This window comes from Lycorma delicatula, chromosome 9, assembly GCF_047948215.1.
Source record: "Lycorma delicatula isolate Av1 chromosome 9, ASM4794821v1, whole genome shotgun sequence".
In the NCBI taxonomy this organism is placed as follows: domain Eukaryota; kingdom Metazoa; phylum Arthropoda; class Insecta; order Hemiptera; family Fulgoridae; genus Lycorma; species Lycorma delicatula.
The window spans coordinates 57,209,816-57,227,035 of record NC_134463.1 but is presented as its reverse complement, the minus strand read 5'-3'; the positions used below and the strand labels follow the sequence as shown (position 1 = coordinate 57,227,035).

Here is a 17,220-nt window from a genome sequence, read left to right as displayed (position 1 = left end):
GCACTAAACTGAAAAAAACAGTAAGTGAAAAAAAAACAAAATAATTTTATTCTGCTGCTAGAATTCAGTTTGTTGTTTTTTGGTTAATTATATGATATATATGTGACATCTGTTATAAAAAATTTATAATTTCAATTTTCAGGAGCATAAGTATCTGTAAAAAAAAAATATTAAATGAGAAAATAATGAAAATTCAATTTAAACAAATAATATAATTTTAAAAAATTTATCTTGATTTTGCATTTATTAAAATTAATCTATAACACACTATTGTAACAAAATATTGATATGTAGTGTTTATTTATTATTGTACTTAGAAACATATGAAAATTATTATTATAATAGGCAATATTATTAAATAAACATTAAAATTACTTTAAACTAAATCTAAATTAAAAAAAAATCCATAAAATATTTCATTGGAAGGTTTATATCAAACAAAAGTATAATACAGATATATACATACAGTTCACAGGCTACTTAAACAGTAGTGTACCAAAAATTAGTGACATTAAGTGCACTCTTTTCACCTCAAACATTTCTTCTGTTTGCAATTCCTTCTATATGGACTTGATTGGGCAAAGATGACACTTAAGCAGATGAGCTATAATCTTTGTATCGCCACAGTTGCAGGCAACAGAGTCCACAACCCCCTGCTTCTGAAAGTTTGTCCTGCATCTTGTCATGCCTGAAGCAGCCTATTCAGAAGCCTCCAGTCCTCTTTTTGTCTAGGGAAAAGTTCTTTACTGGGTGTTTACCACCCTTTGAGATAAACCCCTTGCATGTCACAAGATGTCTTGCTTATGTTGGGTGTTTCTGCAAGATCCTGAATGCCACCAGGAGACTTTCTTGAGCTAAGCCATGACTGTGCTGGTTCATAATCTTACAAAGGATGAGCTTGGGATGTTAAAGTCTTGAACTTCTCCTTTTGAGCTACTACTTCGCCTCTGTTATTAGGTGGTGCAATGTCAGACAAACTACAGCTTCTCCAGAAGTATAGTTGCTTAAACAGCCCATGATGATGTGGCGTGTTTCGTTCAATGTCACAACTACTTCTTTTGTATGTCAAGATCTGTACCATATTGGACAGGTGTACTCTGCTGCCGAGTGGGATAGCATGAGGGCTGAAGTTGTCACTATCTGGCTGTGCTCTCCAGGTTTGTGTGTTCCCTGGAATTCCATGAAGAACCTCCAGTTTTGGAAAAGGTTCCTGATCATGCATGTGTGGTGTTGAAGGTACATCGATTATAAGTATCTTTGTATGGTTTTTTACAATGTATATTTTTAATATTCTATATGGTATAATTAAGATAAGAAGTTACTTTAAAAATATTGTAAAATGTTTTTATTTTTTTTTGTTTTCGTGTATCGCTTAAAACTTTACAAATGATTCAAGTTATAATTCATGGTGCTTCACTTTAGGTGATTTGTGTAATTATAATTTTTTATTAAGTATTATAAATCATTTTGAAATTGTATTATTTATGTTTACAATTACAAATATCTCTATGCTCTCTTTCTGCACAGACATACTTGCAAGTAGCTCATTAAAGTTGGTGATTTTAAAAATGTTCTCATTAAATTTATTGTTTTCTTTATTGGATTCAAACTAAATTTTATAAATCTTTTGTCAAAATTTTTCACTTATTGGTTTTTTATAACTCCATTAAGCGCTTTCGTAAAGTAATTCAGTTTACTTGAGTTGACAGATAATAAATATATACATGATGTTTTTAATTACAGTTTAAAAAAATAAATAAATATTCTTATGAAGCTTAGATCTATTTAAAAGCACTTAACTGAAAAAGTAGTAACTGAAAACAATTTTAACAAAATAATTTTATTCTGCTGCTAGAATTCAGTTTGTTAAGCTTAATTTGAAAATATATAAATAACATTTACTTTTGTAAATGTTATACTGTTACAACAGATCAACTTATAAAAATTATTCAATGAAATAGTAAATTTTGTAGTTATGCATTTTTCTGTCTGCTTTTGTTTCAGTTGTAAAACACTATATGTCATTTGGATTAATTTTTATTAGATTAATTTTATTTATTTTTTATTTTAAATGAATTTTTATTAATTTTAATAAAATTAATATTTTTATTAATAAGCTTGCAGAAAGAAGTATTGTGAGCTATATACAATTATTAACTTTTATATGTAGTATTTAAAGGATTATATATTTGAAACGAAAAAACATATCTAATATATAAATGCAAAAGTTTTCTGTTTGCAACAGCATTGTGTGAGAACCAACTGATCAAGTGCTTTCAAATTTTCAGGATACATTTGTGTTATCCCAGGAAAAGTTTTTAAGCCATAGTTCAAGGCCCTAGTTTCCTTGGGAGTGAAATTTATGAATTAAAGATATTCATTAAAGAAAAAAATTAATCCTTTTACTTAATTAAATTACTGTCTTCAGCAGAAGAAATATAATGAAGTAAAATGACGTATTCTTTTTTCTTTAATGGATATCTGTAAAATATTTAATATTCTCACATGAGGATAACAAATGCATTGGGGGCCAGGGTGCGGAGACACCTGGCTAGATGGTCTGGTGAGTGAAGCAAGCCCTGATCAGCTAATTTATAATAAAAGCTATTCGTAATTAATATATATGGTTACAATTTTATGAAAAAGCTCCACAAGAAAATCTTGTTTACATAAGGCATGGCTTTAAAATTGTGCATTTACCAAGTGCAGTTATTCAGTTTTTATACAAGCTTTTTTATTTTTAATAACTAATCATTCACAATATGTTTTATAAAAGTTACTGGAGTATCAGTTGATGAATGAAAATTAGCTATCAAGGCAGCTGTGATAAATATGCAGTCTGTTAAACATGAATGTATTATAGTTTTAAATTATATTGCATTATGATTTTTTTGTGGAGTCAGTCTGTTGACTGGTTTATGCAATTCTCTAGAACTTTATTTTAAGTGTTTATTTGTTTCAACCTTAACTTATAACTAGATCATGTGTCTTCAGTTATCTATTTTATAATTCTAATCACTGCGCAGTTTTTACTCAAGATAATATTTGGCCCATCGACTTCATTTCTTTACAAGATTCAGCTAGAAATTTTTCTCTTTTTCTTTTCATCTTAAGAACTTTTCATTTGATCTGTTGTTATTTGTTATTATGAGGGTCAGATAAATTATAAACAGACTTTTGTTTTGGCATTTTTTAATAAGCTTTGTGTTTTTATTTAAGAGATTCCCTCTGCAGATCCCTTTATAAAAAGTTTGAGAACTTGTCCCTAGCCATTTGCTCATTAAATCAACTAATTTATTCTTGCTTTGGAATTAATTTACTCCTAAGTATCCTTCAGTTGTTCAAAAGCAATCGCAGATACCAAATTGTTACTATATGGGAGATGTTCTAACATTTAACATTAAAGTATGTCCATTTATCTCTAGTGCTAAGGACTGTATTAGACTTTTAGGTGGCTTTATTTAAGAACTGACAGTAGCATGTTGCATTCTTAGTGTGATTAAAGGAGAAAATCTGTGAACAATGCAGCTTTCCTCCCAAAAGACAGTTGTTAAATTTTTCCAACTAACTTCATGATTTTGCCTTTACATGGCAAGACTCACTACTGCTACATCATTTCTTGAAGGCGATTTCAATCAGGTGCATAGTCCGTGTTCATCACATGTAACTATTTGATGGAAAAGATTATTTCCCTCTCATTGAAATTGATTCAGGAGCTTTAAGAAAATTTCTTGTCAGGCCCGTTCTTGATTTTCGGTCAGAAGACATTGAAACCATCTTGAACAGACTTTGGAACCAAAGGTGTTTTGATAAAGGAATGAGTACTTCCATGGCTGATACCCACTTCTGAAGTAGTTGAATCAGCTTTAAGGTGCTGATTGTCTTCAGTGAGGTCATGGAATAATTGAACGTTGTCATCCATTACACTTGGTCTTGAATGCCTTTTGTGATTAATTATATACAGTTTCATTCCTTTCTTTAAGTTTGTTGGTCTAGTTGTAGATTTGGGCATGTGACAATGTCATATCCCCAAACTGAACATACAGTCCAGTCAAAATTTTGGAGTGTTTGATGTCCTGTTTGAAAAAATTTGTGATAATACATTGCACAACTGATAATGGAACCTGTTGCATTGACATGTTTTTTATTGACTGAATGCCGAAGGACCAAGTGTCCATCCCCCTCTTACATCTCTGCTATCAATATCCCTCCGTGTCAGCCAACTCATATTTGTATGCAATCCTTGAAGACAAAAGTCTGGTTTATATTTGACTGATTTGTATATTATTTAGTTACTTTACAGGCTATTTAATATAAGTTATTTATTAATATTACTTTTGAGTATAAAGATTCTTTCAGTTTTCAGAAGTGGTCCCTTTCTATCATTTAATAAACTATCAAATCATTTTTTAAATTTAATAATTTTATCCCAAATTTTTAATGAAAAATATGTACAAAGTGCGGAAGAGTAGATAGTCTATTCAATCTTTTTGCTGTTAGGTTTGACTTTTAAAATTTCTCAAATTATTAGAAATAATAAACCTAGTCTGCTGACTATTGACTATTGTTTTTAGTATGATATGGTTAACTAATATTAATCTAAAGAAGTTGTTTTTCAAATAGTTGGTAAGGATTGGGTTTGTACTTCAATTTACAGGACAACCAAATATTATTTGTTAGTGTTTTTTAGAAAAAAGGGTTTAATAATTTAGGCACGGTTGCCATTAGAGTTTGTAAGTTGCTGTTTAAAGCAAAAAATTTTCATTTATCGTTGGAAGAAATAATTTTTATTAAATTAAATCTTGACCACTATTTTGTGGGTTCTAACAGCACTTCCTGATTTTTATTAATCCGGGGAATAACAAAGTACCATTAAAACTCCTGCATGCATCAGGGAAAAATTTTACACTTGCTCTCTCTGCTCTACATATCTGGAGATTTCTGGAATACCATGTGAATCAATCAGCCAGTTCTTGTAATTATTATAATAAAAGAAAGTTTATTTTTTTGTTTACTTTTTTAAATGTTTAATTATTTTCAGGCCTACAACAAATGCTATTATGGGATTAACATTTGCTAAATATGTGATTCAACCATTTTTCCCTGACTGTGAACTTCCTGATGTATCTGTAAGATGCATTGCTGCTGTTGTTATCTGTAAGTTTGTATTTCTTTTAAGTATTGTAACTGAAAATATTAGTTACCAATTTACGTTTATTAATATCTATAAATCCATTTTGATCAGTTATCTAAAAACTGTACAAGAAAATTGCTAATAGGTTTTTTGTAAGAAAGTTTTTCAACAGTTTATGATTGTAAGCTTGACTCTGTTTTTATTGTAGTTTAAAAAAAAAATGAAGCTACATGACATTGAACTGATAAGTTTATTAATTAAATTAATTTTATAATGAAACTAATAAAACCAACAATAACAGGTTCACTTTATCATTGTAATTTACAATATATCTCTAATCTTTCACCACATATTAATTTTATGTAGAATAATGTTTCACAGACAAATCAATCCACCTATTTGGAAATAATAATTAAGTAGTAAATACTATAAAACACTTATCACTTACAGATGTATAAAAACACTCTCGTTATCTAACAATAGACAAAATAATCAAAACAAAAAATATACAACACTAATGTTCATAAAGAGAGACACCAAAAAAATAGTTTATGCTTAAAAAAGTTGATTTATAGTATAATTTACAACATAAAAATCAAATTAGGTTAAACCATTACACACAAAACATTCCTTTAATACAGCGTTCCAGCAGTAAATAGTCTTAATTACTATGCAGTATATATAACCTGTATTATACAGATTACTTACAAATAAATAGATTATTATATAATAATAGGTTAAGTAGATAAGTAAATTAATTTTATTATTGCAGGTTACAGATTTTTTCATTGGCAACTTGGATACAACTTCAGATAAAAATAAGTACACATTTTAAGTTCATTACTTTGTTACATAAAAGCCAACATTTGCCAACCGCTGTAATTTAAACAACACACTTATATTAACAACAACCTAGGCATTCTTCATTTATATAAAGCACTATTACTACTCTTAACATGTTTGTTATATTTCAATAGGAAAATAAATTCATCACTGGCATTTCACGTAAACATATTTTCATTATCTAGCATTGTGAAATGACCATACTCTTTTCAAGCATTGACTGAAATTCTGTGCAGTTTTTTTAAGAAAATATTTTATTTCCTTCACAGCCTCATTTAGATCCTGTTGGTAATTAAAATTATGCTCCTGATCCTCTTTTTTTTAAAAACTATGCCTTTACCTGACCCTCCCACCCAATAAAGAAAAGACTCCCTTGTGACAATTTTGGTTGTACATCACCTTTTCTGTTCCTTGTCCTGAAGGGCTTTACTAGAGACTATATATATATAGTCTCTACGTAGTTATAGTTAATTTTATATATGTACACCTTGTCCTGGAACACTTTGTTTATATAATTATATATATTAGCATTGGCGGATTGTAGCAAAAATTAGTGGGGGTGCTGCTTCAGAAAACCTTTTTCTGAGCCTTTTCAAGACCAGGTTAAAGTTTACTGTAAAATAAAAGAACCGAAAAAAAAATGAATCAAATAGAATAGCTGGAAACAGGATAATAATCTAATTCTACACTTTATCACATTCAAAAATATGGTACACGGTTTTTAAACACATTGTGCTTAAAAACTGTATTTGGTTTAACCGAATAAGTAATAAAATGTCAATACAGATAATATTTTTTAGTATTATTAGATAATAAATTAATAAAATGGGCGCTTAAAAACACTGTACTCCAACGGTGCTTAATTTAAATTTCTATGTACTCAGAAACAAATAAATAATTAGTTTTTACTAATTACCTTCTCTTTTGTCCTTCCAGCATGTTTTTGGACAGATTTGGCAATCAAAGATCTCTTGATTAGCAGCAGGGGTTGGTTTCATGATTGATTAGAAGTGTTATGTAATTTCTGTAACATTTTCATATAGAATACATTACATTGTGAACTAGAAAATTCACGTAGACATCTTGGCGGCACAATGTGTAATATACAAATTAGTTTGTATGTATAATAATATGCAAACATTTTAACAATGATAAACATGGATCTTTAAACCTTTTTGTTTAATTAAGTTGAAAGATGTAGTCAAATTAGAGTGATTCCAATAAGTTTCTTTTGCCCAAACAGAGAAAAAAGTTTCTCATTCTCTGGCAGGAGATGAAAGTAAAATAAGCATTGCAACAGATAGATAATTTAATAATCTTTTTATTATTATCAGTTATTCTACCAGCAAAAGGTAATTTTCTCTGAACTGTGTAAATAAAAATCATTAACTATAAGCTAGTAAAATATGAGATAGTTGCTTTTATTTTTGGTGATGACTTGAATATAATTATACATTTTTTCAGGTTTCTTTACTTTTATGAACTGTTATGATGTGAAACTAACATCAAATATCCAGAATTCTTTTATGTTTGGTAAAATAGCTGCATTAGTTATTATAATAATTACTGGAATTGGATATTTATTTATTAGTGAGTATTAATTTTCTGTTTATGAAAAATATTAAACTTTATTAGTGATTACATTAGTAAGAGTTATTTTTATGTTATATTCCTCATCTTAACTAATTTAAAAACAGTTAAAATGCATTTAGATCAGGAATTAATTGGTGTTGTATATCTGTTTTCATATCATTCAGCTGTGGAATAGTATTTGGGGATTCTATTTATTAGGGAAGGGAGTAGCCACGACAAGATATTGAGTAGAGTAACGGAGGGTAGAATGGAATATTTGTTCAAGTCTCAATTCTGTTTCATCAGATAAGAAAGGAGATGAAAAACAATACTACAGAACTTTGATTCAGTGTTGATGTTATATGGAGCAAAGCATGAAATTTAAAAAAAAAAAGATGCAGTCAATATATCTTTTTATTTACTTGATGAATTAGTTGGCACAGAAGCTTGTACATGGGAGTATAGAAATGGAATTTTGAAGGATTTGAAAATTGCCTTGTCTAACCAGGATTTGATCCCGGAATTCCAGATGAAAGACCAAGATGCTACTACTCCATCATGAAGATCGACAATCTTTAACAATAGTTATGTCCTCAGTAGAAGCATGAGAAAAAATACAATGCTGGATGGAGTTACAAATGAAGAATTCGTATGAAACATTGTACATTTGAATGAAGATATTGTATATGATGTTCAACAGAAGCAGTAAGGTGGTTTGGCTATGCAGATTGGATTGATGGTTCAAGACTTCTTAAGTCCATTAACTGACTTTATATTTTTGAAAGCACACACATTGTAAACAATTACAGCTAACACAAAAAATTCAAGTAGGAACAAAGTAAATTATGGTTTACAAATTATAAAAAATTGAAAATTAAACAAAAGAATTATAATCATTTTTATTACTCTTTTATCACATTTGTTTCGAGATCACTGATAGGAAGAAAGAATGAATTATTTTAAGCTTTTTATCTAATTAATTTATGTGTAAGTTGCAATAGCCAATTTGATCTTTCTTTTTATTGTACTAGCATGTTCTGTATCCAGATCGATTTCTATGATTTTAATGGTTCCATTATCTACTAACTTATGCCTTCATTTGCAGTTTTTTTCAGTGTGAATTTCAATGATGTCCTTACTTTTTTTTTTAATGAAAAAAGTCCTGATCTCATCCTAATTTTAAACTTAATGTCTTCATTATTTAAATCAGTATCTGTTTAATTAAAATTATTTAGTATGACATTACTATATCCTTTTCGTTCACTTTTGTATATAAAGTTATTAATTAAAAAATTTTATGAAAGTTTGTAAACATCCTTTACACATGCGTGCTGGATCACGCAGATCCTTATGGTCCAGCTAGTATATCTATCTGTTACCCACCTGGCTGGTCTAGTGGTGAACGCATCTTCCCAAATTAGCTAATTTGGAAGTTGAGAGTTTCAGCGTTCAAGTCCTAGTAAAGGCAGTTACTTTTATACAGGGATTAGAATATTAGATCATGGATGCCGGTGTTCTTTGGTGGTTGGATTTCAGTTAACCACACATCTCAGGAGTGGTCATCCTGAGACTGTACAAAACTACAGTTCATTCGCATTCATGATCGAATGCGAATCCTCTGAAGCAATACCTCATCCTCTGAAGTAAGATCTCATTCATCCTCTGAAGTAATACCTTATGGTGGTTCCGGAGGCTAAGCAGAAAAAAAAGAAGAGTGTAGCTATCAGTTAGTATACCTAATATTGACAGGTACTTTTTGGTTCAAACGGTCAGTTTAGGTAAGTTTTTGGTCTAGATTTTTATTAAGGTTGTATAATATATCATACAACAGTTAATTTTTAGTTTCTTCAGTTATTTATTTATTTATTTTTTTTTGTTAAATAAAATAATATATATACGAGGTCTGTAAATAAAGTAATGAGACTAGTTTTTTTTTTTTGGCAGCCAAAGTGGCAACACTGTAAAGTTACTAGACTAGTAAACATATGTTTATATGAACAGCTGATTTGTATTAGGTATTAATATTTTTAGTCTATTGTTGCCATGTGAGACGTAAACAAACTTTTCATGAAACGATTTTTTGTTTGTGTTATAAAACTGAGTGATACTAACTAATTATGAGCAACATTGTGCAATCTAGTTTTGTGTTAAACTCAGTGAGAATGCTACTGAAACTTTTTCAAAAATGAAAAGCTCATATGGAGATGACCCTCTGTCATGAGCCCAAGTTTTTAGGTTGTTTAAAGCATTTTCAGATGGTCAGGAATCAGTTGCAGATGATCCATGCTCTGGAAGACCATTATGTCAAAAAGTAACAGAAATTTAATTTAAATAATAATAGTAAAAGTTTGGACATTTTGGGGAGATTTTATATTTATAGATACAAAAGAATTTCCAACTTGATCAACTTTCAGACAGAGTATGAAGATGGCACTCTTATAAAAGCAGCAAGAGATAGCAGCACATTTTTGATAAAAATAGATATAATTGTAATGTATATAAATAATTTAATTCAAATCCACTCAGTAATGTAACACTGGCTGGCCAGGTTACATAGTATAAATTCTCTATATTTATTTATTTTAAACTTAATTTTAATTTTTAACATTTTTAATTATGATATCATATATATATATATATGTAGTTATTATATTTAATTGACTTTATATGTTTTTGTATATATTTTAATATTACAGCTACTAATTTCTTTCATGGAGTGGATTAAGCAAATCTTTATGATGCCCTTTGTTGGGGGCATTGTTCAAATTCTTAAAAAAATTATCTAGGTTTTATTTAAATGATTTGAAAAACTGGCATGCAGATATTAACTACCAGTTATTACATAGAAGTTAAAGTTGATGTGGTATAGTGGTAAAATTAATAATATAATCAGGATTATTGGTTATTGGATGGATAACAACTTAAAACAGTTTTCTGTACAATATTCGTAGTAAAACAATTATGAAGTAATAATAATAGTTGTACAAAACTACCACTAATAGTAGTAGTAGTAATATAATTACTCTGATATCATGAATATAATATTCGTAATAGCTCTTCAGTGATATTAGCTGTAATAGGTAGTTTTCACCTTCAGTGGTGAAGAATAATTACAGCATCATGTGTATGTAATCCTAATTTAAGAAATAAGATTCCAACTTTTCTCCATTTACATCCATCTATTGGATAAGTTTGTGGATGTCCAGTTTTTTTTAAAAATAAACGTATTGAAATTAAATATAGTAATTTATTAATTTTATTGTTATAATAATGTATTTACAGATGATGATACATCTAATTTTACAAATTCCTTTGAAGGCGGTACAACAGATCCTGGAAAAATAGCAGTTGCTTTTTACAGTGGAATTTTTTCATATTCTGGCTGGTAAGTAGGTAGTATTTTAGAGAATAAATATTTTTGGTAAGTTTTTCTGTTTTTGTATTCAAATGGTCAGTAAAACTATTTTATAGATTAATTCTGGCAATTAGTGTTATAAATTGAAATATTTTGTGAGGTTGTTTTGACTTTTACATTTTTTTTATTATTTTATCATATATAAATATGATGACAAACAAAAGCTCAAGCACCAAACTTTGTTTAATACAATCTCATTAAACTATTTTTTCTGTGCTTAATAAAAAGAGTTTAGGTCACTCACAGAGATATATCAATGTCAGGGTGAGTTCCCCACAGTCTGAAAGGTTTTGTACATTCCGTTTCTTGTCCTGGAAAAGTGCAGGTTGCTAAAAACCATAAATCACTAAAAAAGTGATTTTCGAACATACCAGGTCCAGTTGGGGACCTTTTCATCTGGAGGTCCTGGGTTCAAATCTTGGTCAGGCATGGCATTTTCACACACACTACAAATCATTCATTTCATCTTCTGAAGCAATACCTAACGGTGGTCATGGAGGTTAAACAAGAGACAAAGATCCAGTTGGGGAACTGCCATCTGCCTGAGACTAAATTAGTTTAAGTAAAGATTTAGTTAGATCTGTGATTATTCTTCAGTGAGAAACCTGTTGAGTTTGGTTAATGGTTAGGTTCTTCATTGTTTATTTACTTCCCCAGAGACTCAGTATTTTCATACCTCTCTTTTTTTTGTTTAGCTTCCGGAATCACTGTAAGGTATTACTTCAGAGGATGAATATATGAATGAATTATATGTATGAATAAATGAAGAATGATGCAGTCTCAGGTCGACCATTCCTGAGATGTGTGGTTAATTTAAACACGATCACCAAAGAATACCATCGGTATCCATGGTGTAATATTCAAAATCCATATAAAGTAACTGCCTTTTTGGGATCTAAACCTTAGAACTCTCAACTTTGAAATTAGCTGATTTTGATGACGAGTTCACCACTAGACCAACACGGTGGGGTTCAGTATTTTCATACCTATTTTTCCTGTTTAGCCTCCAGGAATTACCAATCAGGCATTACTTAAGAGGATGAATGAAAATGATTTGTATGAGTGTAAATGAAGTGTAGTCTTGTACAGTCTCAGTTTAACCATTCCTGAGATGTGTGGTTAATTGAAACCCAACCACCAAAGAACACTGATATCCACGATCTAGTATTCAAATCCATATAAAAGTAACTGCATTTACTAGGATGAACGCTGGAACTCTCGACTTCCAAATCAGAAGATTTGGGAAGACGCGTTCACCACTAGACCAACCCAGTGGGTCCAGTATTTTCTTACCTGTATCAGAATTACTTTCTGTATGTAGTTAGGCTTTATAAAAATCATACTTTTGTATTATGTTTTATTTATTCTTTCCATTGTAAAATAATAATTGCTCTGGTTATTTGCCCATCAGAAACTAAGAAAAAACGTTTTTCTATATGTGTCTATGAAACCATTCCATAAGTTAGCACGTGTTATTTTGCAGTAGAGTAAAAATTAACAAGCAATGTTAAAAAAAATTGACTTTTAGGTTTTAACGGCATCTGTTGAATGAATTCAATAACTAAATTTTCAAATAAATTCAAATGTTGCCAACAGCTTTTAAAATTGAAAATGGATTTTGAAATACACACTGTGTATTTTAGGGACCATGCCATAAGTCGGTAATATTAAAACTCCATTGTAACTTATTGCATGGTTTCTTCAGAGCTTGTTGTGATGAAAGTACCGTAATATTTATTATGTTAATCCATTTTTACAAGACTTACGAAGTTATTTTTTAAATAAAAAAATATTAATTACAAGTTTCAGTCGGCTATTTTGCACAAATTTTCGTAAAGTTGGTAATGACAACCAGATGTCTCTATTTCTTGTTTATGTTGTGTATACCGATGTTCGTGATTTTCTAAGTAATTTTTTATAAGTTGTGTGGTTTTGTTATTCATTCACTGTACTCATAGCAGTGCTTTCACTTTGTATTATTAGTAATTTTTTTTTTGGTTTCTTTGGGTTCAGTAAATGAACTGCCAATGAAACTGGAATTTCTAGAAAATTCTGAAATTCTTGATGTGAGAATAATGTAATCTTCAGTACTTCCTACAATTTTTCTGTATTAGAAAATGTTAAAATGATTCTGTTTATTTTTTTTAGAATATATAACATAATTCTGAAAATTTTAATAAAATATTCTCATTGAAACATTCTTTCCTTCCTCGGCTATTGAATTTTATTTCTCAAAAACATTGAATGCATTTTCCCAAAAGTCAGCATTTCACAAAAACAGATTTGAAAAATCAATTAAAAATCCCATATTTGTGATAGAAGGTTGATTTTTAATATCAAAATTTTCAGACTTTTGTGTTCTATTAGAAACAGTGAAAACCAGAAAAATGATTTTTCCTATTGATGGCATGGTTTCATAGACTGCATCACATACATCACACACACACACACACACACACACACACACACACACACACACACACATATACATACACACATATATATATATACACACACACAGCCACATACATATATATATATATATATATATAAAATGAACAGTTTGGTGTTTACATTCCACAGTACTGTTTATAGATTATAATAACAAAGTAAAAGTCATTTCATAAAAAGAAAATGTGCCTGCAAAAACATCAAGTGTACTATTGAGTTTTTTAAATGGATGATAGTTAAGTAGCATGCAAAAGTGGCTCATATGTAATATATTTAAAGTACTTTTACCTAAAATCTATACAAATAGGCTGATAAAAATATATGCTAATTTTGGTCTTGTAGAATGACCCAAAGAGTTTGTAATATGTGGGTCTATTTGACTTATTTGGCAATAAATGCCAGTTTGTTTACTCTAATTATTTTGCAAAACTTGCATAACAGTAAAACAGTGCTATACCTTATAATTACATATCACATCTGTCTGTAGTTACAATACACAGTTTTTATCACCATGAAATTGACCAGTTTTATTACGCAGAATTATAAATTGTAATAAAACGTTATAAATTTCCAATGACATATAAATGAAGTTGTAAGTTATTGCTTTTCTGAGTACATATTATTCATTCAGAAATGTTATGGAATATTTATAACAATGAAATTTATTTATAGATTCAATAAATAAGGTACAGTGTCCTTTCTTGTATGGTAAATAGTCTTGTAATGATAAATGTGACCTCTGTTTAATAATGTATTTGTAAGTTAAATTTTATTTCTCTAAATAAGATAAAACTGCTTGTTGCTTTGTGGATTAATGCTTTACCACTTATCTGACTGTGTACCATCTTTCCTGAGGTGCATAAACTGACAGTTATTTTCAAGATGTTAGATCATTCTAAAAAAATTTCAGATATAGCAAACTTAATTATCCAAGAGTTTTTTATTACTGGCTTCTAATAAAAAAAAACAGCTCTTTTGCTGTGCCAATAATGGTCCTTCCTAAATTATGCTAATCACTGTTGAGAGATTATCATAGATGGTTGGGCAGGAAGTTTTATTTTGGATATTTTGATAGTTCTATTCCTATAAATGTTTCTGTATTTCTTACTATTCAGAGGAAAATTTGCTAAATCAATCATTTCTCTTTTACTTCTAATACTTTTCTGTAATTTCATTTAGTTTAGGGATTTGATATATTTACATGTAATTTTTTGTGCCAATAACTATCAGATATATCCTGTTATAGGACATTAAGAATGCTGTTAACAGGATACTTGAAGATGACCAACTGATAAACAACTTCTTACTGCTAGTTACCATATAATCCTAATAAATCAGCCTTGCATTCCTCAAGATTTTGGACAAACAAAAAAAACACATACAAACTGCTATTGTGGTTTTCAATCATGATGCAAACATCTCATTTTTTTTGAGGTGATTATGCATATAATCATAATTTTATTCAAAATCTCTTTCATTCTTCATGACCTTCCGTGGTTTGTTCTATTATCTGATTTAAATTAGGAACAAGTAACAAAGATTCTATCATTTGGAATTCTGAGAATTCCAAATTCTCCAATTCTGAGAATAGATAAATTTAATCAAAACCCTAACTGTATGACACTTTCTACTATTTATTCTTACTTATAAAGCTGAGTATTGGAGTTTGATGATAAAAAAAAGAACGGTTGGATGCTGGTAGTATTTTAAAATATACATTTAAATTTAAAATGTATTCCTTTAAAGCAAATTTAGATTAGTGGGTTTCTTTAATATTTTATCTGGTAAAATTACTTATTGATAAATTTTTATTAGCTCTTCTTTTATTATCTTAATTGATTAATATTTAATTTTATTACAGGAACTATCTGAATTTCATGACAGAAGAGCTCAAGAATCCTTATGTGTTAGTATGTGTTCAGTGATTTTTATTTAAGTATATTACAGGTTTTTTTATGTGTATCTGTAAACTTATCCATCAAGTTTTATATAAAATGAAAAGATTACAACTACTGTAAATTTTAAATTTCATAACACCTAGTTATAGTTAACCATGTTATTTTCCACAAAATATTTTTTAATTTACAACTGAAATAACATAAAAGATATTGGTTTTAAATGTACAAGTAGTATTAATATATATATATATATATATATATATATATATAGTGAGTTTTTGTTAAAATATTCATATTATTAGGAAACTAAATTGTATGGAAAATGTTTTCTGAGACTAGATTCTTGCAATATTGCATTTCCAGTCAGCCACAGTAACTGTACTTAATGTCAGATTGTAACCTACTATTTGCAAGTTTCAACTGTGTTAGTGTAATTTACAGCTACTGATTACTGTGTGTTTTTTACAATTCATAGTGTTAGTCAGCAAGCTTATGCTGGTGAAAATCAGATTTAAAGATAGGTATTTTTATAAATTAAAGACTACAATTAAAAAAATTCCTTCCAATGAAATTAGATAATAAATTAACACAGTAAAAACTTAAGTTTAATTGTAGTGCATGCAAAATTACTTTGCAAGTGTGATATAATACTGGATTTAAAATGGTAGAAATTCATTTCTAGTAAAAAAAAAAACTGTATGTGTTTATACATTTTTTGGAATAGATGTTTATAAATTTTTGTAAAATAAAAGAAAGAAAATTACTACACATCTACTGGTTAGTGAAAATTCACTAAGAAAAGAATATGGTTAAGTTTACGGTAGAAGGGATTCTCATTGGTCAAAACTAATATACTAATTAGTAATTCATACTTAAATATAATTAACACTCTTACTGGTTTTACAATAAATATTATGTTTTTTTTTTTTTTTTTTGTATAATATGTTAAATAAAAGTTTTTAAAAATCTTATTCAAATTTTTTTTTAGTTGTCTTTGCAATCATCTTCAGTGACTGACATTTGAACATACAAATGGTACAGAAAAACACGCAGATACTAAAAAAAAAAGTTATGTCTACACAAAGATTTAATATATTATACACAAATATAATTAGTCTAAAATTTAAACTATAATTTTATTTTATTGACAAACTGCAAAAAATTTTATGATAAAACATTTTAAAAAAATTATTTCAGTCAGTTTTGTGGCTATCCTAACCTAATTAGTGGTTTTTTTTTTCAAATTTGCAAGATAGTTATTAAGAGTAAGAATATGGTCAAAAAGTGTGTGATTTGAATTATATATATTCATTCATTATATCATTATGTGTTATTTGCACAGTGTTTGGGATGGTTGGTATTTGTCATTCACTGGGATGGTTGCAAAGACAACTGTAAAACATTTTGAATTAAATTTTTTAAAAACATTTTATCACAATTGGTTCTGTTTGAACAGACGCAATAAAAAATTTCTTAAGTAATTTTATCACTTAACCATGATAGTCAAAAGTGTGTGAATAATTATTATTCACATTTATTTTGACTTTGACTTAGCATTATTTTGAATTTTAGTTGTATTTGGATTATTGGTAGTTCAGTTCATCAAAATTGAATTATAGTGAGCCCTAATTTTTTCAAAGGATTTCTGTTTGCTCAGAGAATCATAAAAGTTATTGGTTACCATATTATTGATAATACTTATACTTGTATAAAATGTTCTGTCATAGATGTTATTCAGTTGAATGCTTTAAATCTTGGGTTTAAAAAATAATATAAAATAAGTAATTGTTATAAAATAAATAATAATAATAATTTAATCGTAATAAAAGAATTAATCTGTGAAATGATAATGTGAGTAGATTAATTTTCAGAAATTTAAAAAAGTATGGTACCTTTTGTTACAGAAG

General features: G+C 28.6%; 1 protein-coding gene across 1 annotated transcript in view; it reads left to right on the top strand.

Moving 5' to 3' along the window:
• The window catches only part of gb (solute carrier family 7 member genderblind), a 125,970-nt gene that overhangs the window by 87,458 nt on the left and 21,292 nt on the right, over window positions 1-17,220 (top strand). Inside the window, exons 4-7 of the mRNA XM_075375125.1 lie at window positions 5,042-5,157; window positions 7,442-7,567; window positions 10,832-10,934; window positions 15,277-15,321. Coding sequence (XP_075231240.1) covers window positions 5,042-5,157; window positions 7,442-7,567; window positions 10,832-10,934; window positions 15,277-15,321 — 390 coding nt within the window. The remainder of the gene's footprint in view (window positions 1-5,041; window positions 5,158-7,441; window positions 7,568-10,831; window positions 10,935-15,276; window positions 15,322-17,220) is intronic.